The following is a 26,699-nucleotide window of genomic DNA, read 5'->3' as shown; positions in this document are numbered from 1 at the left end:
AATCGTGGGCATTTCAGGGACTAAAATGTCCCCCATGGCCAGTGTTTTTAGCCGCATGCATTTCTTAACACAAGTAGCGACACAAGACGTGTTGACGATAGTCTAATCGAGAAACCGTGGGTAATGTCGTCCATTAAATTTATATTGAAATGCATTCAGGAAGAAAAGAGCATGGAATTGGGTGGGATCTGGATACTAAGGATGGGTGCAAACATTATAATGTCTCACTGTAAGGATTTTGCCTTGCACCTAATTGCTGACCTGAGGGATGAACTTTACCACCGCGTACAATCTAGCTACCCCTGCACATATGAAAGTGTTGTGTTCTCTGCATTACTTAGCCTCTGGTTCCTTTCAGACCACAGTTGGAATGTCTGGAGGGCTAGCTGTGGTACACTTCTTGATGCTAGGCGACACTCTGGCTCTTGTTGAGGAGAAGGCAGGCCAACACGTTTGGATCCCTAAGGATACTAGCTTTGGGATTCCGGAGAATTCGGTGCTAAGACCTTATCATCTCACTCCACGGGTAATCTTAGACCTAATAGCTGAATTGAGGGATGAACTGACCACCGTGTCAATCTAGGGACCGTAATGCACATGTGAAAGTGTTGCTGTTAAATGCACTACTTAGCATTCCTTTCTGACCATCAGTTGGAATGTCTGCAAAGCCCAATAATTGTCCAGATTGCTGGCCGCAATGCAATTTGAATTTTGAATTCTCCTTAATTACATCACCCCCACTGGCTCAGAACTAAAAAAGACCACAACACAGGACAACCTAGCATCATTTACCCGGATGTCATTCCCCTGTGAAAATGTATTTTACATTAATAATTTATCCAAAAATAAACAAATACGCAGTAGCCAACATTCCTGACCGGTTGCAATTTGAATTTTGCAGAGTCTTGATAACTTCGGTAATTATAATATACTTTATCTATATATATATATATATATATATATATATATATATGATTATAGATAAATTATATAGGAGTATATACGATCATCCCAGAAATATAAAGGAAAATAAGTAGATAAATAAATCAATATTATGAAGCCCGGAGGTTTCAAAAGAAAGCATTAGATCGTTACATCATTAACTATGTAGTAAATGACATCACAAACACATTACTATATTTAAATAGAAATTAAATTTGAAGGTAGTCATCACGTCACCAAAAGCATACAAGCACCTCCACAGTTTGTTTTCAAACACACATTCTTTACCGTGTAACTGTTAAACACGTTGTGTTGACGAAGTAAAGCTACCAACTGACTCAGAGATTTCCCTTTAAAGTGTGCTAATTTCCCGCGCTTTCACTTGCAGTATTTTGGCATTACATCATCGTCGCAACCAGCTTCCCGCACTGCTGTGAGGCTGTGAGGAATGAACCAATCATCTCGGGAAGCTTTTCCACATTACCCAATCGCAGAAAAATCTAAAAACAACGTTGCCCAATCGGCACGACTGGCCCCTGTTAGAGAAGCTCTGGAATCTGGTACAACCTTCTGAAAACGCACCCAATCAGAAGGCTGTAATGACAGGGTGCCGTCCAATCAGCGGGTCCTCGTCGGTGTGTCCGGTGTGAGAGGTCGCTGCGCCCGCCGGTTTTCCTTTCCTCTTCCTCCAGCTTTCGGTCTCTTTCGCGGATCTGATTGCAATGGCGGAGCAACAGCAGTTCTATCTCTTGCTGGGCAACCTTATGAGCCCTGACAACAACACCAGGAAGCAGTCTGAGGTACAGAATCCTTTACTAGACATGTTCACGAAGAGGTAAATAAATGAAAGAGGTAGAAAAGCGAGATAGACGAGGTGGGTTACACAAGCGGCCCACCCCACGTGTGCGTGATTGAGACGAGGCTGAGCACAGGGGAAGTAGCAGAGCCGCTGCATTGGAATCAGAGATGCTTTTACTTTGCTGTACTGTTACAGATACAGGGCTGAGAGTCATGTGATTGTGTCTAGTCTTTTAAAAGGACTGATCTTAAATGTGACTTTTTCTATATGGTGGTTTGGTGTTGGAGGTGAACGTGTACTTATACTACTAGTGGGTGATGTCGTTGCAAAAAAAAAATATATATTGAGAAATGACTTAAATGTGTACGTATAATTATAAATCAAATTGTAATCGCATTGCACTTATGAATGATCTGGATGTAATATTTTTAGGTACCATGGAATGGAGGATTAATATTTGTTTATTTGCTGTTTTAGTTTATTTTTCTTTGCTATGTAATGTGTGCACTTTTAACACTTTCTGAACACAGTCCGTATTGTAGACAGGTGGGTTACAGTGATGTGTTCCCGTCTTTGGAGGTGAGAGAGATCAAACCGTTTAACAAGTTGTGAGAGAATTGCCAAGAATGGTTATAAAATTAAAACTAGCGACAATGAATGTCAATTATTGAGTAAAATGCAGTATTCTTTATATTCAACAGTGGTTTGTTTTGCGCAATTGTTTTCATTTATTTATATGTAATACGTAGATGTAGTTATTGACACGATTGGTAATAACGTATCTTAAATTAAAAAAAAATCATTTACCACAATAAAACCAAACATTTTATTGAAATGCAAAGAAATACCAACATTTTATATTCGGGGAAGGTGCTTTATAAAACGAACTTCAGCAAGGGGAACACACTTTTCACAGTAGCCTCTGTGAATGTGAAGCCGACTTTTGTTCCCAATGTGCTGAAGTGTATGTCTTGTAAAGCCTAGTGGGGAATCCTTACTCAATGTCTAGATTCCCGGGTCTGACCCAGCTGGATTTCTGATTGGATGCCTGCATTGAATCGTTCATCACAGACACCCCTTCAATGGTCAGCATATACTTTATTAAACACAATGGTGTGCTGATGTGCTAATGCCTGGCGAAATCCTTTTAGCAGACAGGGGGTGAGTTTTGCACCACTGTCAGGAACTTTATCATGGACAGTTCTAGGGAACCATTCTCTTGCTACTGTGTATTGTATTACTGAAACTAAAGTTTTGATGTTCTTGGACTAATGCTTGATAATCGGAAATGTGGAGTAACTGATTAACCACGCTGACACTTTGTTGTAATAGTTACATTTTTTTTTTACTTGGTAATATATTTTGTATTGAGTTTTGAAGTTGTATTAGGAACAAGGTGTTTATTTCCCTATAACCTCCTACATGGAAACTTCAGAAATCAAGCATGGTCTGCTAGGTATCGAAGCTTCGCTTTAGCCTAGGTCAGAAATAGAGCATTGTACATTCACACTTTTGTCTTTTTTGGTAAAATCTTGTTCACATCAAATATTATAATTTATAAATCAAAAATGGGGTTTATGCTTAGGATTGTATACTATCATACAGTATCTGAAAACAAGCTTTGTCGTGTACATGTAGGTAGAACAGTAAACAGTACTTGGAGAGACACTTCGATTGTGGTTTGGATTGAGACCAGTGATGGTGTACAGCCAGGATAGTCCCAAAGAAGTCTGTCTGTAATGTGGGGTGTGGTTAGCAACATGTCTCAAGAAAAACACTAGAGGACAGAGGTACACTTTTAAAGTCGGAAGAGCGTTGTCCACTATTGTTTAACATCACCTGCAGTGCAGAAATATACAGTCAGATTGCAAAAATGTATCCTTGTGGCTTAGATTTTTGAAAATGTTTGGGCTGTGGTTGGAAACAAGTTTGTATAGATGGCTAATACAGTAGACCTAAAACCCCAGTTCAGCCACTGACTTACTTTGGAAGCTTATGGGTGAATCTCTTTACCCCATGGGCCAGAGCGCCACCCTTTGTGTTGGCATAGAGTAGATTTCATCTTCCGGTTTATTGCGCTTGTTAACTTCAGTCCTCATTCTTTTATATTTTAGCTTTATTTCTGTGTTCTGCATGACAAATCTGTAAAGAATCCTTTACGCACCGCCTCTGTTTTCTATCTATTCAAAATAATACATCTTTTCTCTGCAGCTGGGGAATGGGTCTGTCTGAGTGACTTTCTATCTGTTGGTCATGGCTGTGCAATTCATGTGGAATTTAGCTATCTGAGAAAGCACAGGGACTGAACTCTGTAAATACATTGAAATTACCATCTACTGTTGAATTAGTCTATAAAAGACATCATTTTCATTTCATTTCTTAATCTTCTCAGGAAACCTATGAGAGCATCCCTGGCCCGTCCAAGATCACGTTCCTGCTTCAAGCAGTGAGGGATGCAACTGCTGCTGAGGAGGTATGAGTTGAGAAGAGTCTATTGTGTGGAAAGAGGGGAGGGGAGGGGGGGCTGGCCTGCTGTGGAGGTATGAGTTGAGAAGAGTCTGTTGTGTGGAAAGGGGAGGGGGAGGCTGGCTTTGGCTTTTTGTCACTGCAGTAACGACAGTTCATCCTTGAATAGTCTTGCTGGGGGTTGAGCCCCATTCATTTGAGAGGCAGTGCATCTTAATGCTTCAGAACTTCTTTTGTAGTGTCAGCCCTTTTTAAGAAAGGCTTCTACACAAAGCTCATCATTTTTGTTCCTCGTAAGTACTTATTCTGAGAAGGCTGCAAAGTTGTTTGCCTGCTTTATCGATACTTTGGGGGTTGTTGCAAGTGACCACAGCAACACAGATATGTGTTATACAACTGTAAATTCACCAGTTCCTGGTAAATTAACGGAAAAATTATACTTCAAGTACATGCGGTCAAGGCCAAAGATGAATTGGTTGTGTCGGCTTCTCAAGCTGTGATTTTCAGATGTTCTGGGGCGCTTTGTAAGCTATTGTTGTAGTTGTACAATACAGAAGCTCTGTAACATGAAGTGACACTTCTAATACATGTTTGCAACTGCAACCTGTATTAAAGTGATGCAGCGAGATGGAGTTTGTCTTCTTGGTAAAAAAAAAAAAAAAAAAAAAAGCAGGCTGCCCAGCTCAACCAACATTTTCAACAAAATGCCTGATTGCTGTAAAGACTAATTGCCCCAATAACTTGAAGCAGGGTTTGACTGAATCCCAACATTGTGTCCAGCTAATGGTGAAACCTCCCATTTGATATTAAGGATATCTAATTTTATTGAATAGGCATGAGTCCATGGGGCCCCTAACAAAGGGAACACACAGCTTGTGGTGGTATTTAGAGCTAAAGGTTCATACCAGTCAGCATGTGCTGTGTGTTGTGATGTGCAGTTTATCACCACTGGCGCCTTGGTATAGGTTCCTCTTTCTGAAAGCCACTAGAACTCATTCCCATGGTCTGTTTTTAGGATTCACAAACAAACCTATTGCAACGTAACTGTAACCTTCACCTGAAATCAGCATTTCTGAAGCCGCGAGCAAAGCGTGAGAACAACGTTGTGCATCTTTTGCATGGCTTGTGACAACCTGTCTTTGGGAGGAGAGCTGCCCACATGTATGTCTTCCTAATGGGGGGGGGGGGGGGGCACAGTTAAACACCCCCCCCAAAATACCTGTGAAATCATTTGTGATTGTACACTGGTGTGGTTTGCTGAGTTAGGCAAACAGCCCTGTAGTTGGGTGTAAAGAAATACGCTACCCATCCAATTTCCATTAATTTACTGTCATTTCCTATCCTGCACCATTGTCCTTGCTAGGCGTTCATTAATAATACATTTGAGAGCTTCTTTTATTTCTGTGTTGCAACCATTCAGCCAATAAGAGCCGTTTCAGGTCCGCAGACTAACTGTTCAACAACATTTAACACAAAGACTGGACAGCTGCTGTGTATCTAATTTACAGCCCGATTTGTATTTCAGTTAAAGCAAAATCAGTATCTGTCTGCACTGATAACCAGAATAGTGGGAAAGCAGTTCTGTGCTGCATGAAGACAGCCAGGCACTTGATGAAAAATGCAACTCTGGCTTTGCTGTTTATTACACATTGAATTGTTTTCCCTGATGTATCGCTCTGACATGTCTTCTCTCATTGAGCTCTCAACATCACATCTGTATGTACACCATTGATCTCAATACAAATATACCTCTTGTATATTATATATCACAAGCCAGAGAAACAATGCAGGTGTGAAATATCTTTTGAAAATTACAGTAATGTTGAGTGCTGCCAAGTCTCTACTCTGACCTGCAAGAATAGCATGGCTATTTTTAGATCACAGAAACGAGAGCATCTGACGATGACCTAAAGTTGGTGCTAATGGAATAGCTTCTTTTCTTATGAAAGTAAAAAAAGTAATATCTAAACATGACAGATTGTTTGTTTAGCATCAGCTCCAGAACACACACACTTGGGCATGAGACACACGCAGTAGGTGACGACACTTTGCTCTAGAGATTTTGTTTTATTTCTATGTGCGTGTTTAGTTCCCAAAACTGCAAATCTGCAGCATAATGTTAAGGCACCGCAATACGAGATGTTCAAGACTTACTTGATCAAACTGCCCAAGGCTGTTAACCCTTACCTGGTGACCCACTTGCAATACATTTTGGCAGCTGTGCTGTAAGGTGTCATTTGTTTGGCATTGTTAGAACACCCCCCTGTTGCATTGGTCTATAAAGGGGACTATAGTAATGCCAGTCAGTGTTCTGTCCTGTTTAAGTTGTCTTTGTGCTTCCACTCAGGCCAGGCAGATGGCCGCAGTCCTGCTACGGCGACTGCTGTCTTCTGCCTTTGACGAGGTTTATCCCACGCTTCCGGAGGACATGCAAAACGCCGTCAAGACTGAACTCTTAATGGGCATCCAGATGGAGGCATCGCCAGGAATTAGGAAGAAGGTCTGTGACATCGCTGCTGAACTGGCACGGAACCTGCTTGGTATGTAAACAGTACAGGGTTCTGTCAAGTGATTCGTTTTACGTATTTATTATTATTATTTCAGCTTGAAACTCATTTTATTTTGTTCTGTCTTTGTTTTTTATTTTATTTTTTTAAACATTATTCAATCCGTCCAAATGGTGGCGGTTCATCAAACAGTATGTTGTCCAGTTTCTTTCTGTATAAAAAATATTAAGAAATGGTATTTTTATTTAATTTGAAACACAGCATTTAGATTTGCAGCTGTTTAGGTAAGCTGCATTGACCCCCTATGTGTGCAGGATAAAGTAATTGATACAAAATATCCGCCTTGTTAAACAGTAGATCTGAAACATGCACAAGTGAGTCCAGATATTCCTCAGAGCACTGTGTTCCTGCACATTTATACCAGTCCGTCCCAGTGAGTCCATGACTAAGCAGAAATTCGAAACTGCAGGAATCCTCAGACAGCAAATTCTTTTCCTCTTCCTTCCTAACACCCTTTTGTGTGTTTTTTTTTTTTTTTTTTGTCATGTACAGTAAATGTAATAACTGTCAAATATTGTGAGGCATAACAATTATTCATTAGTACTGGATTTATTTCTCTTCAGTAGTTTATATATATAATTTATATTTATTGAAGGAGGGCACTTGGTTCTGCAGACATTAAATGGTTTTCTCTTTTAACATTCCTCTGCTGTCCTATGGGGAATAAAAAACATGGAACAAATGTGTCATGAAGCTGTAACCTTTGTTCTTGCAATGCGCTGAGTATGCTGGTTTGTCCCAGTGTACAGTTCAACAATACTGCTTGGGGGGGTGGGGGGTGGCTGGTCATCTGCCTGCTGTAGCGCCATCTCGGAATTCCTTTGCTGCCACTGTGCTGGTGTGTCAGATTTGGCAAGGTTGTAGCTGGATTTGATGCTCATGTCTTCTGCCTTGGAGATGACAGTTCCCCCTGTAGAGTTTTCTATTTCTGTCATACTAATAGATGGCATTTCTTGGCCCATATTACGAAATTTGCAGTTTCACAGTTTTTCACATCTCCAAACACGGTTGGAGTCTTGGGCACAAGACAGATGGAAACCATTAATTGCCTGTATTTACATGTGATATGCAGTTATGGCATGTTAAGTTTTTTTTTTGTTTGTTTTTTTTTTTCTTAAGATGATGATGGAAACAACCAGTGGCCAGAAGTTTTGAAATTCCTGTTTGATTCAGTCAGCTCTCAGGACGTGGGATTACGGGAGTCTGCCTTGCATATTTTCTGGTAAGTCTTTCTTTTACGTGATCAGTGTGCTGCCCTGCTGGTAGCGTCACGTGAGCTGGTCAGTGTGTTGGTATGTAAATAAGTCCTGTTCGCCACCTCCGTCTCGATCTGTGAACTCAGCAGTGAATGCACGCACCCACACGGCAGACGGCTACTCTGTCACAAGTATTAATTCCCTGCATCTTTCTAAATGAGGGTGTTAGGGGACCCTAATAAAAGCTGAACCTCAAAACAATAATTGTGTGAATACAGTAGTTATTATAGCTGTGTGTAGTGGTTTTTAAAACCGGATTCATTCATCTGCCTTTTTACATATCCGCCCTTACTCTGGTCCCAGATACACGACGGATGTGTGTGGTTTTTTATATTTTATTTATTTGTTTATTTATTTTCTCCTCCCATTTAGGAATTTCCCTGGAATCTTTGGAAATCAGCAGCAGCATTACCTGGAGGTTATTAAACGTATGCTGGTTCAGTGCATGCAGGATCAAGAACACCCACCGGTGAGGAGCGAGTTCCGTGTGTGTGCGTGTGCGTGTGCGTGTGCGTGAGAATATATCCCTTGCCTTGCATACAAGTTCTGTGGGACGTGGAACAGTTCTAGGCATTGCGTGTATTGTATTTTAAACCATACACCCTTCTAAATTGTGTAATGTTAAAAGTGAATTCTGTAAATTTAATAGTTGCTAGTTTTGCATGCTCTTTGAAAAAGAAATGAGTACTTTGATTAATGGTGAGAAGTGTTCCAGATAATGGAGTTTTTTTTTTGTTTGTTTTAATGGACACAAAAATCCTTATATGGCATTAGTTGTGTGTTTCACTTTTTTAATGAAAAAATACATGGGCAACAAATCTGGCCTTTTTAAACCAATTCAGTCCCTCTCCAGGATTACCACATTTTTGCAAGGGACAGCAGTTCAAGTCAAATATTTCTTGTTTCTTCTCCCTCAAAATATATCTTTTTGAACCGAAGAATGCACTTGAATTTGAGTGGGCCGTTTATCTGGCACTGTCAAATGAATGCTCAGCAGCAATGATTTCCACTTGACTGTGAGGAGGGAAGTGCTTGTAGAAGACATAACCACTAATAACGACAGGTTCCCTGTTCATTTGTACTGTCTATGGCTGTTTTTAAGTAGGGTTACCTTGCTAGTGTGCTGGTTGTTAATTCAGTTTCACTGTCTTTGTTAGATCCGGACTCTGGCTGCAAGGGCAGCAGCTTCCTTTGTTCTAGCCAATGAAAGCAACACACCCCTCTTAAAGTACTTTGCTGACTTGCTACCCGGTGTCCTGCAGGTAAGAACAAAGCAGATATCCTTGAGTAATGCACAGCCTGAAAAGCCCAAGCAAGTAGGACATGTGCATTCTTATCTAATCTGATTGATGGTGTCTCCAGGTGGCACAGCATTGCCACGCACCGTCTTGGGAAGTTGATAGATCACAAGCGTGTCAAGGGCACCTCCAGACAGGATTTGTGGTTTTTCTTTTTTTTTTTTTTTAATTTATTCGTTGCCAATTATTTATTTTCTCCCAATTTGAAATGGCCAATTATTTATTTATGCTCGGCTCACCGTTACCACCCCTGTGCTGACTTGGGAACGGCGAAGACGAACACACGCTGTCCTCGAAGAGTGTGCCGTCAGCCAACCGCTTCCTTACACACTGCGGATTCACCATGCAGCCGCTCAGGAGCTACAGCGTGGGAGGACAACGCAGCTCCCGGCCAGACTACAGGGGATTAGTATTCTTTGTTAATATGGCTATAATTGACACATTTTAAGCCATCCTTTTATAAGTATAACTTGTTCAAAACAATGAATTGACCAATTCTCTGTTAGTGTTTTGTTGTGTTGAAACATCCTAATAACTGGTCAGATCAAATAACCACAGATCTCTTTGCAAGCGAAGTGAATGTGGGGAGTTAACACAGTATTAGTCTCCAGGGGCTGTTTTGTCTGTTTTATTGGTGGAAATCTAAAATCTGATACCCTGATTTAGTTTCTTTTTATACAAAAATAAATAAATGTGTGGCATCCTTTGGTTTGTAGTTGATTCACTATGATAAAGTAAGGCCACAACTTACTTCTGGGGTGTTTTTCAACTTTAATAGCGTTTACATATAATCGCTTTGATAATGTTATCAATATGAAATAAATGAATATTCAAGTGCTTGTTGGAATCTTGAACAGATCTGAATTTGAAAATTACATTAGTGCCCCTGCACTAATTAATGTATCATCTCAACTGCAGTACTGTATTTTTGTTCCTCTTAAGAACATTTCATTAATTACCGGTGTTGCTAGAAAGGCCCCTGGCGTTTACTCGAAATAATGTTCCATTTTACTTTATTGCTGAGAGCCTGGCCCCCTGTTTGTGGCAGAAATGTGTCAATACTTAAGTCCATGTTTCTTTCACCCCGAAGGCTGTAAATGAGTCCTGTTACCAAAACGATGACTCTGTGCTGAAGTCGTTGGTGGAGATTGCTGACACTGCCCCCAAGTATCTGCGGCCCAACTTGGAGGCCACTTTACAGCTCAGTCTCAAGGTGAGCGGTCTTGGATTAATCTGCAGATACTTGCTAGTGCCGTGCCCTGCTGCATTCCCTTTATTCTATGTATTTGTATGTTTCCAGCTGTGCGCAGACACCAGTTTGAGTAACATGCAGCGCCAGCTGGCCCTGGAAGTCATTGTCACTCTCTCTGAGACTGGCTCTGCCATGCTGAGAAAGCACACGAACCTTGTGGAACAGAGTAGTAAGTATAAGACTCCTGTAAGGGCTTGTCAAACCCCAGCTGTTTAGTCCTGGTAACACATGCCAGAATACTTGTTGCACTGATAAAGGTGTAACAGTACAAATTTGTATTCTGGTACGCACATGTTACAATGCTACATGTTTTATGGTGCCTTGCATTGGTAGAAAGTTATATATGTATATACCACCTACACATGTCATTTATTCATTGTTTACGAGTCTGGTGTAGACGACACGCACCTTCTTGCATTACAAGACATCATGTGAAAGAATGTACATAAGATGTTTAGTAGATATAGAGTAATAGATGTGTTACCAATGCTTCTTTCTCCTTGGTTGACCTGTATTGGTTCAGTAAAACGTAAACCCTTTTAAACTGGCAGTTTTAACCCTGATGGAGACTTTTTTCACATAGCAGCTCCACTTTGTTCACAAACTGTTGCATCAGCGATGCCATTCCCTCCACTTCGTGCCACCACTCTAGATGATGGTTATCAGGAATACAGTATAAGTACTGGAAAATTGAATGGTTTTACATTATTGTCTTTTTAGTTCCCCAGATGTTGGCAATGATGGTGGATTTGGAGGAAGATGAAGAGTGGGCCATGGCTGATGAACTTGAAGATGATGATTTTGACAGGTGTGTGAATTCCTAACGGCATATCAGATGTCTGAGAACAGGTATATATGCCCAGTGGAGTGGGATGTATGTTTGAATATAAATAATTATTTAGGCTCTGTGCAAAACTTTAATAGTAATAATAATAATAAACAATTTTAACTATTTATATGTGAAAGGAAAATGTTGATGCTGAGGCTCCTATCTCTGTGCAAATTGGGTTTTTGTTGCAAATAGTGTGGTTAAATTTTCTTGCAGAAAATTCGTCTCCGTTGCTGGTTTTTTGTTTTTTGTTTTTTTTCTCATCTGTTAAAACTCCTTCTGATTCCCCCATAGCAATGCAGTGGCTGGGGAGAGTGCACTGGACAGAGTAGCTTGTGGACTGGGGGGGAAGATTGTACTTCCTATGATCAAAGCACACATCATGCAGATGCTGCAGAATCGTAAGTGCATTGCTATAGTTTTTGTCTGAATAAAAAGGTCCGCTCTTGTACTAAAGAATGAAAAGGCACTGTTTTGAAGACTGGCCATCGTGTTAATCCTAGTGTTTTAGCTAAACTGAAATACATATTTTAATTGTCTACCCTGGCTAATCTAATAAAATTGTAAAATACAAAAAAACAGAACGCCTCTTGCAAGACTCAGTTGGTAAGTTGAATCTTATTGACATCTGATCAGCATTTTATTTCTGCTTTTTGAACATATGTGTTCGTTTCTAAAGGAGTATTGTTATAAATGTCAAGTACTCAAGTTAATAGAATTTTTTAGGCGGTGGATAGTGAAGAGATCGCTCCTTCTAAACAGTACTTTTATTCATAGCATGAAGTGGCCTTTGTTCCTTCTTGCAGCTGATTGGAAGTACAGGCATGCTGGACTAATGGCGCTCTCGGCCATCGGTGAAGGCTGCCACCAGCAGATGGAGGCCATCCTCGTGGAAATAGTCAACTTCGTATTGCTGTTCTGCCAAGATCCTGTAAGTTTTCAGTGAGCCCCAAAACTAACTACATGATTGAAAGAATGGCTTGTCAAATGTAACCTGAACAAGTTGCTTTTTAAAAAAAAAATTAAATGTATTCTTATTTTTCAGCATCCAAGAGTGAGATATGCAGCTTGCAATGCAGTTGGACAAATGGCCACAGACTTTGCCCCAACCTTCCAAAAGAAATTCCACGATAGGGTGGGTATGGAGGTGGATGACTGCTGCTACTCAGACCTGTGATGAAAGAACCTTTGAATGATGCCCCTGGTTTGTGTCTGTTCGCAGGTGATCGCTTCCCTGTTGCAGACCATGGAAGACCAGGCCAATCCTCGGGTTCAGGCACACGCAGCAGCTGCTCTTATAAACTTCACTGAAGATTGTCCCAAATCTCTGCTCATTCCATACCTGGACAGCCTCGTTAAAAACCTGCATGTCATCATGGTGGCGAAACTGCAGGAGGTAAGATGCCTTTGAAAGGCTTAGAAATGGTACTATACATTTTTTTGTAAACCAAGGGTTATTAGGCTTATGGAATTTATCCAGGACACAAGTTCATGTTGGAAAGAAATGCATGAATACATTGTTCCACTGGAATATGCTGGCGTATGGGTTGAGTTCTGGTACTAAGGGAACAGTACTACCATCTCCTATGTGAATTAGGACTCGCTCCAACTATGCTTCATGTAGAATTGAATGGAAAGTAAAATGTTGTTTTTGCACTGACTCTCTTCTCTGGTGTTCAAGCTGATCCAGAAGGGTACCAAGCTGGTGCTGGAGCAGGTGGTGACCTCCATCGCCTCAGTGGCAGACACCGCGGAGGAGAAGTTTGTCCCCTATTATGACCTCTTCATGCCGTCCCTGAAGCACATTGTAGAGAACGCTGTGCAGAAGGAGCTCCGGCTTCTCCGTGGAAAAACCATCGAGTGCATCAGCCTCATAGGCCTCGCTGTCGGGAAAGATAAGGTAAACTGGGAAAACCGAGGTAGATCTTCAGTCCAAAATGCCATGCAGTACATCTGTGTGAAGCACGCTGCTTCACTCACTTTTTCCCTCCTTGTTTTATAATTGCAGTTCATGCCAGATGCCTCCGAGGTGATGCAGCTCCTGTTGAAGACACAGACTGATTTCAATGACCTGGAGGATGATGACCCACAGGTGGGGCTGCATACCAGTGGGGCTAGTTTAAAAGCCTCTGTTTTAGTGGGATAAATCCAATCCAATACATTTCATTGTCAGGGTTAAGCAAGTGTGGGAGTTGAAGAAAGTAGGTTATTTTTTGTTTATATAATGGTGTGTACTTATTATAAGCAACTGTCACAAACTCTCTTGTGCTCACTACAAAGCTGTATTTCTTCTCTTCCATCCAAAACAGCTTTTGTAAAGCATAGCAAAATCTGCCAGTTTAGCAGGCTGTTTTTTTGGCCCTTGAGACCATGGCAGAGTGACCACAGCATTGGCTGACATTCAGCAGTAGTCCTGGTAACGTTAATAATCAAAGCATAAAGTTCTGGGAACAGATCTGCATCCTTTAATTTCCTCTGCCTTTTTTTCTTCTTTTACACTTGAATGATTTTTATTATTGCAAGTTTAAAACTGTCCCCAGAGTGATCAGTTTACTGCTGTTAAGTTTTTAAATGTGAATCAATGTGCTATAGTGTGTACTAACCTGTTGCACTACTTTGACATGGGGTGTGTGGTATACAAACAATTACAAAGTCACAATGGATTGATTAGTTTAAATGCTAAGCAAAAATAATAATAATAATAATAATTTGAACTAACAGAACTAGATTCCACCATTGGAATGATGCAAACTTAACTAACTCGGGTGGAGTTAACCTTGTGGATCTTTGTCATTTCTTTTAGATATCTTACATGATTTCAGCCTGGGCCAGAATGTGCAAGATCCTTGGCAAAGAATTCCAGCAGTACCTCCCTGTTGTGATGGGGCCGCTCATGAAAACCGCTTCCATTAAACCAGAGGTGGCCCTTTTAGACAGTGAGTATCAGTTGTAATATCAAGGTTCTTCCATAACCTTAAACACTCACTCATAAGAGATATACAGCAGTACTAAAAAAAAACAAAGGCTCTAAAGTACAGATTAGGATGTGTCTTTTTGATGCTTTAGCATGTGTAAAGACATAGGGTAAATAATTGGCTGTTTTTGTGTGTTTGAACCCCATTTAATTCTTCTTGTGCCTCTTTTGCTTCCTCCCAGCCCAAGACATGGAGAACATGAGTGAGGATGATGGATGGGAGTTTGTGAACTTGGGAGACCAGCAAAGCTTTGGAATCAAGACCGCAGGGCTGGAGGAGAAAGCAACTGCATGCCAAATGCTGGTGAGTGACTTGTAGCAGCAGGTCTCTGCAGTGTGCTTGGAGCAGCAGGTTTCTGGCAGAAGTGTGGTGTGAAAGCGTTCACCTCTGGGTCCATGGATTAGTGCCAGACCAAGCTGTGACAATCAAGTCACATCCCTAGTTGACCTATGAAGAGGACTGGCTGTGACTGTTTTCTCCCTGATGGATTCATTTCCATATCAAGATGCTACTTTCACAACTTGTACCTTTTTATTAGAACACAATGAGACCTGACCCAATGTTAAACAGTGAGTGACTGAGTAAGTTGGGATTTGGACCAGGGACTGTTTCTTTAATCACTACTAAATGCCTCAAAGATTTATTTTTCCCTCCTTTTTCCTAGGTATGTTATGCCAAAGAACTGAAGGAAGGATTTGTGGAATACACTGAGCAAGTTGTGAAGCTGATGGTCCCTTTGCTAAAGTTTTATTTCCATGATGATATCCTTTACAGTGCATTCCAGTACAAAAAAAACAAATATTCAGCTTTTAAGTATAGTTATTTTTGTCTGACATTGCAGGAGAATGGCATTTATTGTAGTTTTCCTTCACCCTTTAACGTGTCCGTGTGGCAGCAGCAGAGTCCATGCCCCTGCTGCTGGAATGTGCGAGAGCGCGTGGCCCCGAGTACCTGACTCAGATGTGGCATTTCATGTGCGACGCCCTCATCAAGGCAATTGGAACCGAACCGGATTCGGACGTCCTGTCTGAAATCATGCACTCTTTTGCAAAGGTAAAGGTTATCTACTTTTTTTTGTTTTAAATTCAACAGTCGATAGTAAGCCTAAAATAAGTTTGGAGAAAAGGCAGTCATTATGTTTGTCTAGAATGTAATGGGTACAATCAGTGGTTAAGGGGGAATGTTTTGAAGAGAACCTTGAAATGAAACAATGCAAAGTCAGAGTTTTGTTTTTGTAAAAAATAGAATCGTGTTTTCATTTATATATGTCAGGTGAAGGCAGTGGGTAGACCTTTTGCAGCCACTGCAAAGATAGTTAATCATTGAATGCAGTTAATTTGAATTCTTAAAGGTGGCAATCAAGCTTGTGAAAGTAAACAAACTTTGTAATAATTCTGTAGTGCATTGAGTTAATGGGAGATGGCTGCATTAACAATGAACACTTCGAAGAGCTTGGTGGAATCCTGAAAGGGAAACTGGAGGAGCACTTTAAAAATCAAGAGTTAAGACAAGGTAAACTGATGACAATGTTGTTTATTTCTGGGAGTGTGGAGTAAATATCATCAAAAACTAGTATGTGCACAAATGTATGGCGTATTGTGGATGTCAGACTTTTTTATGTTTTGCTTGGGGGGGGGGGGGGGGGGGTGTAATTTTTTCCATGGTCCTTTAGTTGCGCTTGTGTGTTTGTTATGAGTTCTATTCAACATATTGCCAACAGATCATATCTCCTTTGCTATAATTTATTTGTACAATATCCTTGTGGTTTGAATCCCAATTAATTACATGCTTTAAATTTGTCATTAGCCAAAAGGCAAGATGAAGATTATGATGAACAAGTTGAAGAAAGTTTACAGGATGAGGTACATTTTAAATTTGATTCCATTTTACAGTTCTCCACTCCTGGGAGAGGCTTGTCTGTTTTCTATCAATGATAGATCCCTTGTGTGCAATGAGTGCTTTCAAAAGAACCCTTCAGTACGAAGCTGATATCTTCTTTTTCTCCTTTTCATGTTTCAGGATGATAATGATGTGTACATATTGACAAAAGTCTCAGACATTCTGCATTCTGTATTCAGCAGCTACAAAGAGAAGGTGCTGCCCTGGTTTGAACAGCTGTTACAGTTAATAGTCAATCTTATTGTAAGTATTTCAGAATTCAAATCATTAAACGTACCTGTGGCAATGAACGATGAGTGGCTTTGAAATTAACATGAATCCAGACTTGCATTTTATACTCTGTTCAGCTTTTGAAGGTTGTTGGAAACGTCATGAAGTAGAAGGTTCATTAATTGCCAATTACCATGCTAATGGCTTGCGGCCTTGTTAAACCAATAACAAGACTGAAATGAATATATCTAGACTGGTCGTGGGTCAATTGCACATCAAAAACAGGTTTAGCTGCCACACTGCCGTACCCTCTGGAAACATCAACGTTGCAGATCTGGGTTTGTTTTTAAAACCTGCCCTGTGTCATTGCAGTGCCCACACAGGCCTTGGCCAGACAGACAGTGGGGGCTTTGCATATTCGATGATGTTGTTGAGCACTGCAGCCCAGCATCCTTTAAATATGCGGAGTACTTCATTCGACCTGTGATGCAGTCACTATGTGACAGCAGCCCAGAGGTGAGACAAGCTGCAGCCTATGGAATTGGTGTCATGGCACAGTTTGGAGGAGAAAATTACATACCCTTTTGTACAGGTACGGTATCTTGGTAAAACTATACATAAATACGCACGCACGCAGACAAAAGTATTGACAACCTACTCAATATAAGATCATTCAAGAAAACCTGTTTAATACAAGCATTTAGTGAACATTAGCCACTAATTCATAGGACAAGGATCAAAATACACAAGTTCTGCTAGTTTAACAAATAGTCTTTTAAAAAAGCACTTAAGCAATTTCAAATATTTGATTATGACAAATGTATTGGCACCTGTACATTTTTAAAATTGAATAAAACTAACTTATAGTAACTAAGCTGCATTATAAAGTCAATAGCCAGAAAGGTAATTATTTGTGAATGTTTTGACAACACAGCAGGTGATGGTCAAGACAAAGGAGACAAATTCACATTTTGAGAGAAGCACTCATCGCAAACTGCAACAAAGGAAATGGCTACAGAACATTATCAAGGAAACATGGAATGCTAAAATTCACAATAGGTGCACTACAAAACAAATTAATCTGAAAGAAGTGTGTGTGTATAACAGCAGCGTGTATTTAAACCAAGTGCATTACACTTTATTCAGTGAAATATAGGGATCCCAAGATGAACATGTTTCTGTATTATGATATATTTTCCATATAGAGGCCATTCCACTGCTGGTAGGAGTGATCCAGGCTGCAGATTCCAAAGCCAAAGAAAATGTGAACGCAACAGAGAACTGCATCTCGGCAGTGGGGAAGGTAATGAAGTACAGGCCTGAGTGTGTGAACGTCGGCGAGGTCCTTCCTCACTGGCTGTCATGGCTGCCGTTGAATGAAGACAAGGAGGAAGCTGTTCACACCTTCAATTTCTTGTGCGACCTTCTTGAAAAGTAAGGGGATTTATTTATTTATTTGGGGATGAGCTGAAATGTATTTACTAACATTTACAATCATCTTCTGATGGAACATAATCCCTCTTTAAAAAAAAAAAAATAAATAAATAATAAAAATACTGTAAAGAAGAAAATATACAGAAAAATATTACGCCAAGAATATGCTTATGTAGTTCATGTGCTGGGATTCCTAATTTGTTGTGTATTCGAGGCTGACCATGTTTATTGGTTGGGTTGTAGAAAAGCATATTGAAGTGTTCCTATCTGCTTACCAAGCAGGAGGGTGTGTAGTTTAAACTGAACCTATTTCTTTCCTTTTATATATAATCAGCAACAACCCTATTGTCCTTGGACCCGACAATTCCAACTTGCCCAAACTTTTCTCAATAATCGCTGATGGTGTTATCAGTGAATGTGTTAAGCATGAAGATGGATGTAGCAGACGGTTGGCAAATGTTGTTCGTCAAGTACAGGTTAGTAAGAATAATTAAAAGGCTGGCTTGTTTATTCTTAGACATTTTTCTCATTTATAGTAAGCTACAGTATATCTGGTTAACAAACGAATAATAAAGGCAAAACTCAATGTAAAGTTGTGAAAATCCCTGGTTAAATTTAAACTTAGAGCTTGGGGCGTCCTGGCAGTACTGTTTTTATCCAAGGATGAGTGGCTTATTTTCCATTTTAGAAAAATTCCTTTGCCTTTAAAAATAAGACGCAAGTTTCAACAGTGGTGTTTTGTTTTGAGTATTATTTTTTTTCCCTGATTTTGTAGGTCTCTGGAGGTCTCTGGACAGGATGCATATCAATGCTGAATGAAGCACAACAGAAAGCTATAAAGGACCTGCTGAACACTGCTTGAAAGACCTTAATATTTATTCAACCAGCAAATTTAGCTCATGATAATCCATCCTATCACCTTTTGGAGCTACAAAAAATAAAAAAATAAAAAGCTGTAGTTGAGCACTTCTGCAGACCACAGACAGCATCATCAGGCAGTTGTGTGGTACAGGTCTGTGTGTGTGTGTGTGTGTGTGTGTGTGTGAATGGATTCCTGTCTTGGGGAATGTCTCAGTAAAACCATCCTACAGCCCTGACACTTAGAGTATTTTTCTATCCGAACGCCACTCAAAAGCGTGGCTACAGGGAGAATTTTTTTGGGGGGGCGGGGGGTGGGGGATAAATGTTATTGTTAGGCAGAATGCATTTCTGGAATCAATTCCCCAGGTCAGTTACTCAGAGCTAGGTGTGCAATATAACAAATGTAAACGTTTCTATTCATCTAGTGTTAACCATACTAATAGGAGTGAGTGACATTTTAGGGTAGAGTTAAGCTTCCTCTACCAAGTGCAGCAGTTGCTTAGGGTGGGTAAAGGTCTTGAGCATGCAGGTCCATCATGATGTCACTGTTCTGTTTTTAAATCAAAGTGAAAGGGTTGAAGTATGGTGCCACAATGTAGAAAGCTGGGTGGCGGCTTGCAGAAAATGCTCAATGTGGAAAAGCCTTTGGCATGCCTGGCAGAACCTCATTCACTCCTCCAGTTAATAAACAGTGATCTGGGGGAAAAAACACCAAGAGGTTTGTGTCTTGTCTTTTTAATTTTTTTTTTAAATTTTTATAGAACATAAAAATCCATCCTACTATATTGGCTTTTTGTACGGTAAATTTGATTATAGGTTTTCTTAATAATCCAGCATGGCTGGATTTTCTTTCTGAATGTATGTTTCCAGGTGCTGCAAAATGGGACTAGATGCTGCACAATCTCTTTAAACAATCAAGGGATATTAGTGTACACTGGGAAGGGTGGTTGTGTTCCCATATCCTTCTATTCAATATGGCCTAGCAGTCTCTGGTAGGCTGTAGAAAACATCTAATTTTAACATGGGAAGGACTAACGGCTAGAAGATCTCAGTCAATCAACCGTAGTGGCAGGGAATGATGTTTTGAACATCGACCTGTTTTCCTTTTGTGCAATAATCGAATGTATTTATTTTTTTTAATAAGTAAATGAATGATTCAAGCCAAGTGTTAGAGTGGAGTTTGGACAGTTAGAAACACAAACACTGGTATGTGGCACATGATTTTGAAGTAAATGGACTGCCACTCACATGACTGATCAATATGACCCTGGGCGGGGTACTGTAATTTGTATACATTTCACAGTAATGTATATGAAACAACGTCACAAGAAATTAAAACATTTCCAATATAAACTGTACCAAGCCACCTAAACAGATTTCTATTTTTTTTTTTTTTTTTAAATGCAGTCTTTAAATAAAAAAGTGATAGTTCCATTCAATATAGCGATTGGTTTCTATTTACAGAATACAGATACTAGGCTCACCTGCAATGCTGAGTGTTTTGTCAGATCTCGGCCATATACTAAGACAATTAACAACTGATTGGTAGGATTCCATTTTAAGGCTCCCATAAACCACCTGCTTGAATCATCTCTCAAAAGCTTCTGACCTGTGAAAACAAGGGCAGCAGGCCCTGAGCTCAGCTAACTGGAGTCCAGCCCGGGATCACAATGAATACATGAAATCCCACATAATGTAATTTCTTATGAAGTCATCACTGTAACCATAATGCAATCCAATAAGTCTTCATTTCTCATTAACCATATGTTTAATTCCAGCCATAAATGTAATCTGACTTCCCTTAATGGGTGCAGCCAAAATAATCCTCGCAAGCCTGGAAAACAAAATGCAGTTTAATTATGGAAGTGTTAATGACCATATTATAAGTGCTTATAGCATTGGACCATATTCATAAAGCATGCCTAATTGCTTTGGGGCCCTGTGCAATTACATTATATGTCCTTTAGAAATACCTAAAGGAACCTAAGAAATCAATTGACAAACATTTCATTGGAACTCATTTTTAATGTCTTTATTATGTCATACTTACTAGTGTTGTCACCTGTCCTAGAATTCCAAGGCATGTCTGAATTGTGTGGTGTCACATGTTTGCACTGAAAAAAACAAAAACAAAAAACAAGGACACAAAAAATGGCAAAGATTAGCACAGCTCTGCAGGCCATAACCACCAGCAGCTGCATCCATGTAGAGGCACATCATAGTTCTTATAGGCTTTACCTTGCAATTGTGATTGAATGTTTTTAACTCCCACCAATTACACAATGTCAGTAAATGATTTGCTGCCTAATTTGGAGAAGAAAGAAACATGATGCCATATTTACACTGGGTACTCCCAAGGAAACTTCTGCTAAACACAGTAAAAAAGGTGAGATTTTGGGAGTAAGAAAAGTCAATATAGCTGTATGACTTCGAAATTAACGGGTGGATAGCCCTGGTCCTCGACAGCCACAATCCTGTAGGTTTTCTAGGTATCTTTAATCATCAATGGCTAAAGACCTGGGCACAATTTTATTGTTGACCAAATAAGAAAATAATTGGTTCAATTAAGTAATTGAGAACTACTGCTTTAGTGTCACAAATTACTTGCAGTTAACACATAATTTGATGTTTTGACAGAATGCTATAAATAAACCACAGAGATTAACAAAAATAGTTGTGAAAAGAAAACACAATGTAACAGTGACAGGGTGTGAAATTCTTATCATGGCGTGATCTTGTTCATGTTACAGTTGCTAGTCCATATTTTCAATGCAATCCTGCTGTTTCCAGGTTTTGCTGAATATGTATTTGATAAACCTACAGTATATCGCTCTGGGTTGAGACACAGGTGGATTCTTTTTAAGCATCGACCTGAACTTCATCAGCCGCTTAATGTTTTAGGCTAATCCTGGGATAACCAAAATTAGGTGGTTGATGCGTTCAGTTCAGGTTCAGCGTTATTCCCCAGTGCTGTAAAATTCTCGATAAATAAATAGCCCAGCTGTGTTTTATCCTAGCAAGGTAACTGTTCGAATCATCCCTAAATCTTACCTGGCGCTCTCACTGAACACCAATCTATAACAGTTCAACCTGCATGACAAGTGAACAAGCACACCCATTGGCTCTGTCTGCAATCTGGAGACAGCCCCCCCACAGAACTAGGTTGGGAGTGAGAAGGTAAAAGTCAGAATATTCCCACCAATGTGTGCTTACATAAAAATAAAAAAAATAAAAGCTTTTAACAAAATTATCAAACCATCCACTTCTAAAACAGGAGAGCTACTCGCACGCATCTACTACAACAAGGACATATTTTTTTCTTCCTGCATTTGGTTTTGTTTTAGTGTTTGATTGAAGCAGACTTGTTTCCCATCTTGTTACTCAATTTAAACGGTAGGTAGTGCTGTCTGCTAAATTTCTTCTCTTGATTGAATATACTTAGCGCTCAGGTGCAGAGCCAGTTGGAATAGCTGGAGGCAGTGTGCGCCTCTTTATTGTTCGAGTTGCAAACTAGATGTGAATCTGTGTTGTGTTAGTTTCAATGTAATCCTTTTCTCAAAAGCAGTCAGTCCGACATGGCGACCCTGAAGCAGCCAAATTTTGGTAAAGCCAGCTTCTGAACGGTTTTACGTACTGTCCGACTGCCGTTAATAGCGATTGATAGAAAACATTCTCAAAATACCTCGGGAATATAATTACGTCGGGAAAATTTCAGTTTCTAACAGAGGTAAGAAGAAAAATGCAACGTATTTTCATGTACTGAATACAGACCGGTGTAACTTGTTTGAGTGGCAGATTAGAGTCTTCATCTCTACCTGGACTCTCCATATAATTTGCCCTTACTGTGAAGAATGATATTGTTAGCTTCCTACTCTCTTAACTGTAGCGCCGTTATCCGCGCACTGAAGAAATGATACATGAGCTGTTTATTTATTCGTAAAACTGGGAACAGAAAAATAAAATCCTATGTATGTTTTGCCTCGTGGATAATTTAGGTTGCAATTTACGCGTACAATGTGCCGACAAAGAAGGAAAAAAACACGATTTACGAAACGATTTTATCGATATTTTGCTTAGATGTTTTTTGTTTTGTCGTGCGAAATGGGTTGCCATAATTGCACTAACAACATACATGTGATCTGTAAATTATCTTTGTTTTGTGTTATTAATAAATACTAGCGCTTTGACGGCACGGCACTGACACAATTAATGCTTATGCGGGTTTCGTGGTTATGCATCTATTCATTTTAAGAATTATCTGTATTTTGTATTTCTAAAACATGTTCTCGGTATGAAAGTGGACATTGTGGAAAAGATACTGTATGCGTGTGGCTTTTCTGGAGTATATCACGCACAATGACTCTTGTATTAGGTTACAGACCCTCCCCTCAAATCCATGTTAAGGAAATACATGTCAGTTTTACAAACGTATAACAATTTAGAGAAAATACAGTAATAGACAATCACGCCGTTTTTATATATTCTCAGCTTTTTTTGTGTGTGTATACAAATCGATTGTTTTTGATTGAGGACCCTTTGAATGTCATGAGAGAGTTTGATTAGTCCACACACAGAGCTTCTGGCTGGCATTGTGGAACACACACACACACACACACACACACACACACACACACACACACACACGTACGTACGTACGTACGTACGTACGTAGTGCTGTGCAGATGTGTCAGGTCCAGGGATACTGAATAGTTGAATCCAGTGAGAACTGGATTCTTGAAGAGCCTGTTCTGGGTGATGTGGTCTTAGACCCCTAACCTACAGTGACATTAAGGGTAGGGAGTTTTGGTGGCTGAACTCTGGGATTAATGGTTTGTATGCAGCCATAGTGCTTGGTATTAACTTTACCATCCCTTAGACTCTTCAAGCTAGGTTACTGTATTTGGTATCTGTTTTGGAAATCTGTTCTAAAATAAGTTAAGGATATCTCATGTTGAAACCCAGTTTTATACATTGTTGTACAGTGTGGTGAAATGAGAAATCATTATATCTGGCATGCATCAGTGTTGGACATCTAATACTGTTTGGCTATGTGTGGGTCTTCCTGAGGAATCTGTGCAGTTCCACGAAATCATTTTTATGAGAGAGCACAGTCAGTCTGTGTCAGACTTACGGGACAAGGTTTCTCTGGTAACGGATCTGTCTTAATACACAGAAGTGCAATTAGTAGCAAGAAGTCTTGGGCTGTCTTCTTAATTTGCACTGTTTTATTCAGCGGTTTATTAAATACATATGTTTTCAGTACTCTTCTTACCTTTTGATATCTAGTTATAGTCTTTTAAAAGCAAGGTGAGGCCAAATTTGAGGGTAAGCTTCGAACAGCCAGGCTTCCTAATAGTGCTGGCAGTGCAGACTTGGGACAGTCGATGCGTTATATAATGCATGTCTCTCTTACTCGACCTGTTCTGCACTGCTTCCTAATTATAGCGTATTGTTCAACATGCATAGAGTGAGAAATGGAATGGTATGTGTCTTCAGAAGGAGTCCAGCTAACCAGCTAGTACACAGGAGGCTGCAATGTCATTTCTTGGATCGTTCAGATAGTGTAATAGGTACCAGATGGGTCATTTTGTAAGTATGAAATATTGTATTGGCCATGAAAGAGGCCATGTTCTGTATGTCCCATTTAAAAAAAATAAAATAAAAAATGTAGTAGTCATCAATTATTTATTCTATTTCCTCCAGTTTAGAATGTCCAATTATTTTTAGGCTCAGCTCACCACTACCACCCCGCGCTGACTCAGGAGGGTGAAGACGAACACGCGCTGCCCTCCGAAGCGTGTCCCGTCGCCTGACAGCTGCTTTTCACACTGCAGACTCGCCATGCAGCCACCTCAGAGCTACAGCGTCGGAGGACAACACAGCTCTGGGTAGCTTATAGGAAAGCCGCAGGCGCTCTGCCAATTGTGTGCCTCCCCCTGGGAGCTCCTGTCCACGGTCGGCAGTGGAATAGCCTGGACTCGAACCGACGACTTCCAGGCTATAGGGCGCATCCTGCACTCCACACGGAGCACCTTCACTGGACGCTCCATTCGGGAGTCACCGTATGTCCCATTTTTAAAAGCAGCCTTCTGTGCCCCTCTTGTTAACGTAAAGGACCAGCAGTTTGAATATTAGTGTTGCAGGTATTTAGTGCTGAGCAGTATGCACACAGTATATACACAGCATGCACACCTCCTCCTTGGGAACTGTCATTCCATATCATTAAAAGTGAACGCTACTTCTGATCAGACAGGAGCCGTTGCCAAACCTTCTGTTAACCATCTGCAGATGTGATTGTTTTCCGAGCAGATTGCTGAAACAAAGGTAAGAACAAATAGGCCAGGGTTTCATCCTTCTGTGGCTTGTGGTTCAGCATTGTGCTGAAGCTCATTTATTCAGGAAATGGTGGAAGCAGTTGGCAGAGTTACTGATTTATGAGCTTTGGGTCTCAGGAGGGCAAGCTTCTCTAAAAAGAATCCAGGTTTTTGGACCAAAATGTTTGCCATCCAAGATTTGCATGTTCCTTTAGTTTAAAGCAGCTCTAAATAGAGTCTGGATCTGTCAGCTCTGTATGACAGGGTTTGAGATGCAGATTGTGGGAGTGCACCTAACATCACCCTCCACCCCTCAGACTGCATGCATCTCCACCAGCTTTATTTTAGTGCCATAAAAAAAAACTTTTCTTGTATGACTGCTTAATGTTCCTATCTATTCCACGAGAGCATTGGTTCTGAAATGAAATTCCTATCCACTCTTTCTACGTTAAGGTCATACAAATGATCCGCTCCCTGTTTTGTAAGTTAGGGTTGGCCCATGCTCCTGTCACAGCTCATGTGCAATATAGGTGTTTACAAATATCGATTTCATTTTCAGTGGTAACAGGGGCTGTGAGCGAACTAGCAACCACACACACCTCAAGCGAGGGTCTTGCATACCATGTGAAATTGCCAGGCTCTTTTGGAAGATGTTTATTTGCCCTACCTTAGCACCATAGCAGTAATGCAGTGTCACAAGAGGTTTCCAGTGACATATTTCCACCAATCATTGTTACTCGGATGTGCACACTGACAATTTTGAAACAGGTTGTTTGTTGCACGTGCTGTATTGGACTGAAAGATGTTGAAAGGCTATGAGGGTCAATTTGTCATGCAAAAGCTCAAACGTAGTGCTTTGTTGCACTTCCTGGAGACCTTTGTCAAGTTCATAGTGAATCTGTATAACTTTCATTGGCAGTCTTGCCAGAATAATTTGGTAAAGCAGTTTTGTTACCATCCATCTAAGTAGTCGGTCAGGTGAATTTGAACATTCTGTGACTCTTACACTGTACTATGCCAGATCTCAATCCAGCTGACCGTACCGCTCAAACGCAGAGGACAGCAATTATACAACACATTTCTTCTGCATACAACCCACAGCTTGTCTTTCTGATGGGTGTTTTTGTGAAATTAGATGTTCAGCTGTATGTATTTGTTATTCAGATCCAAATGTAAAATCTGTGTGTAATTCATAAATGTATTTTTAAAGAATACTATTGTGCATTTTAATATGGGTAATAAAACATCTCAGCAGTACTGTTCTGTGTGTTCATTTTTCAGGATGGCCATAGTTTTTGAAGCTGTGTGCTGGACTCTGTTTTGAAGTATTGTGCTGGTCAGTGGTGTAGCTCGCCCCCAGCTGTATTTGGTATAATTCCAGGTACTATCTTGCCTACTGCTGTTCACAGGTAAGTTACAGCACCTGCTGGGCAACTCCTCTCTGTGAACTTGCCACTCTCAACCGCTTCCATGGCCTGGAGGCTGCTGGAGATCGGGGTTCGGTCATCACAGGAGTTTCAGTCCAGGGCTTTTTAAATCATGTATTTCGCATCTAAAACATTTGTTTGCATGACTTGGGGTCATGTTAGTAGTAATT

The 26,699-nt window shown here is 40.3% G+C and overlaps 2 protein-coding genes across 5 annotated transcripts in view; both read left to right on the top strand.

The window, feature by feature from the left end:
• The first annotated feature begins 1,617 nt into the window (after positions 1-1,617).
• LOC121320893 (importin-5-like) lies at positions 1,618-19,503 on the top strand. Its single transcript, XM_041259655.1, has 26 exons — positions 1,618-1,742; positions 4,134-4,214; positions 6,555-6,747; positions 7,894-7,996; positions 8,403-8,499; positions 9,188-9,292; positions 10,419-10,541; positions 10,629-10,749; positions 11,301-11,388; positions 11,704-11,810; positions 12,216-12,340; positions 12,455-12,544; positions 12,632-12,805; positions 13,091-13,309; positions 13,418-13,501; positions 14,213-14,345; positions 14,566-14,687; positions 15,049-15,145; positions 15,265-15,437; positions 15,785-15,896; positions 16,191-16,246; positions 16,404-16,526; positions 16,866-17,085; positions 17,699-17,927; positions 18,262-18,403; positions 18,703-19,503. The coding sequence occupies exons 1-26, from the start codon at positions 1,665-1,667 to the stop codon at positions 18,787-18,789; spliced, it is 3,282 nt and encodes a 1,093-aa protein (XP_041115589.1). The 5' UTR covers positions 1,618-1,664; the 3' UTR covers positions 18,790-19,503.
• Positions 19,504-22,307: 2,804 nt separating this feature from the next.
• Positions 22,308-26,699, top strand: part of LOC121320894 (FERM, ARHGEF and pleckstrin domain-containing protein 1-like) — a 92,124-nt gene continuing 87,732 nt past the window's right edge. For 2 of the 4 annotated variants that reach the window (XM_041259658.1, XM_041259656.1), the window contains exon 1: positions 22,310-22,515. The gene's annotated coding sequence lies outside the window, so the exon portion shown is untranslated. Of the gene's footprint in view, positions 22,516-24,759; positions 25,113-26,699 lie in introns of those variants that run through there. The other 2 variants (XM_041259660.1, XM_041259657.1) reach the window with 2 other exon arrangements.

Source organism: Polyodon spathula, chromosome 9 (assembly GCF_017654505.1).
Source record: "Polyodon spathula isolate WHYD16114869_AA chromosome 9, ASM1765450v1, whole genome shotgun sequence".
NCBI lineage: Eukaryota > Metazoa > Chordata > Actinopteri > Acipenseriformes > Polyodontidae > Polyodon > Polyodon spathula.
This window is presented reverse-complemented; position numbering and strand designations above follow the sequence as displayed.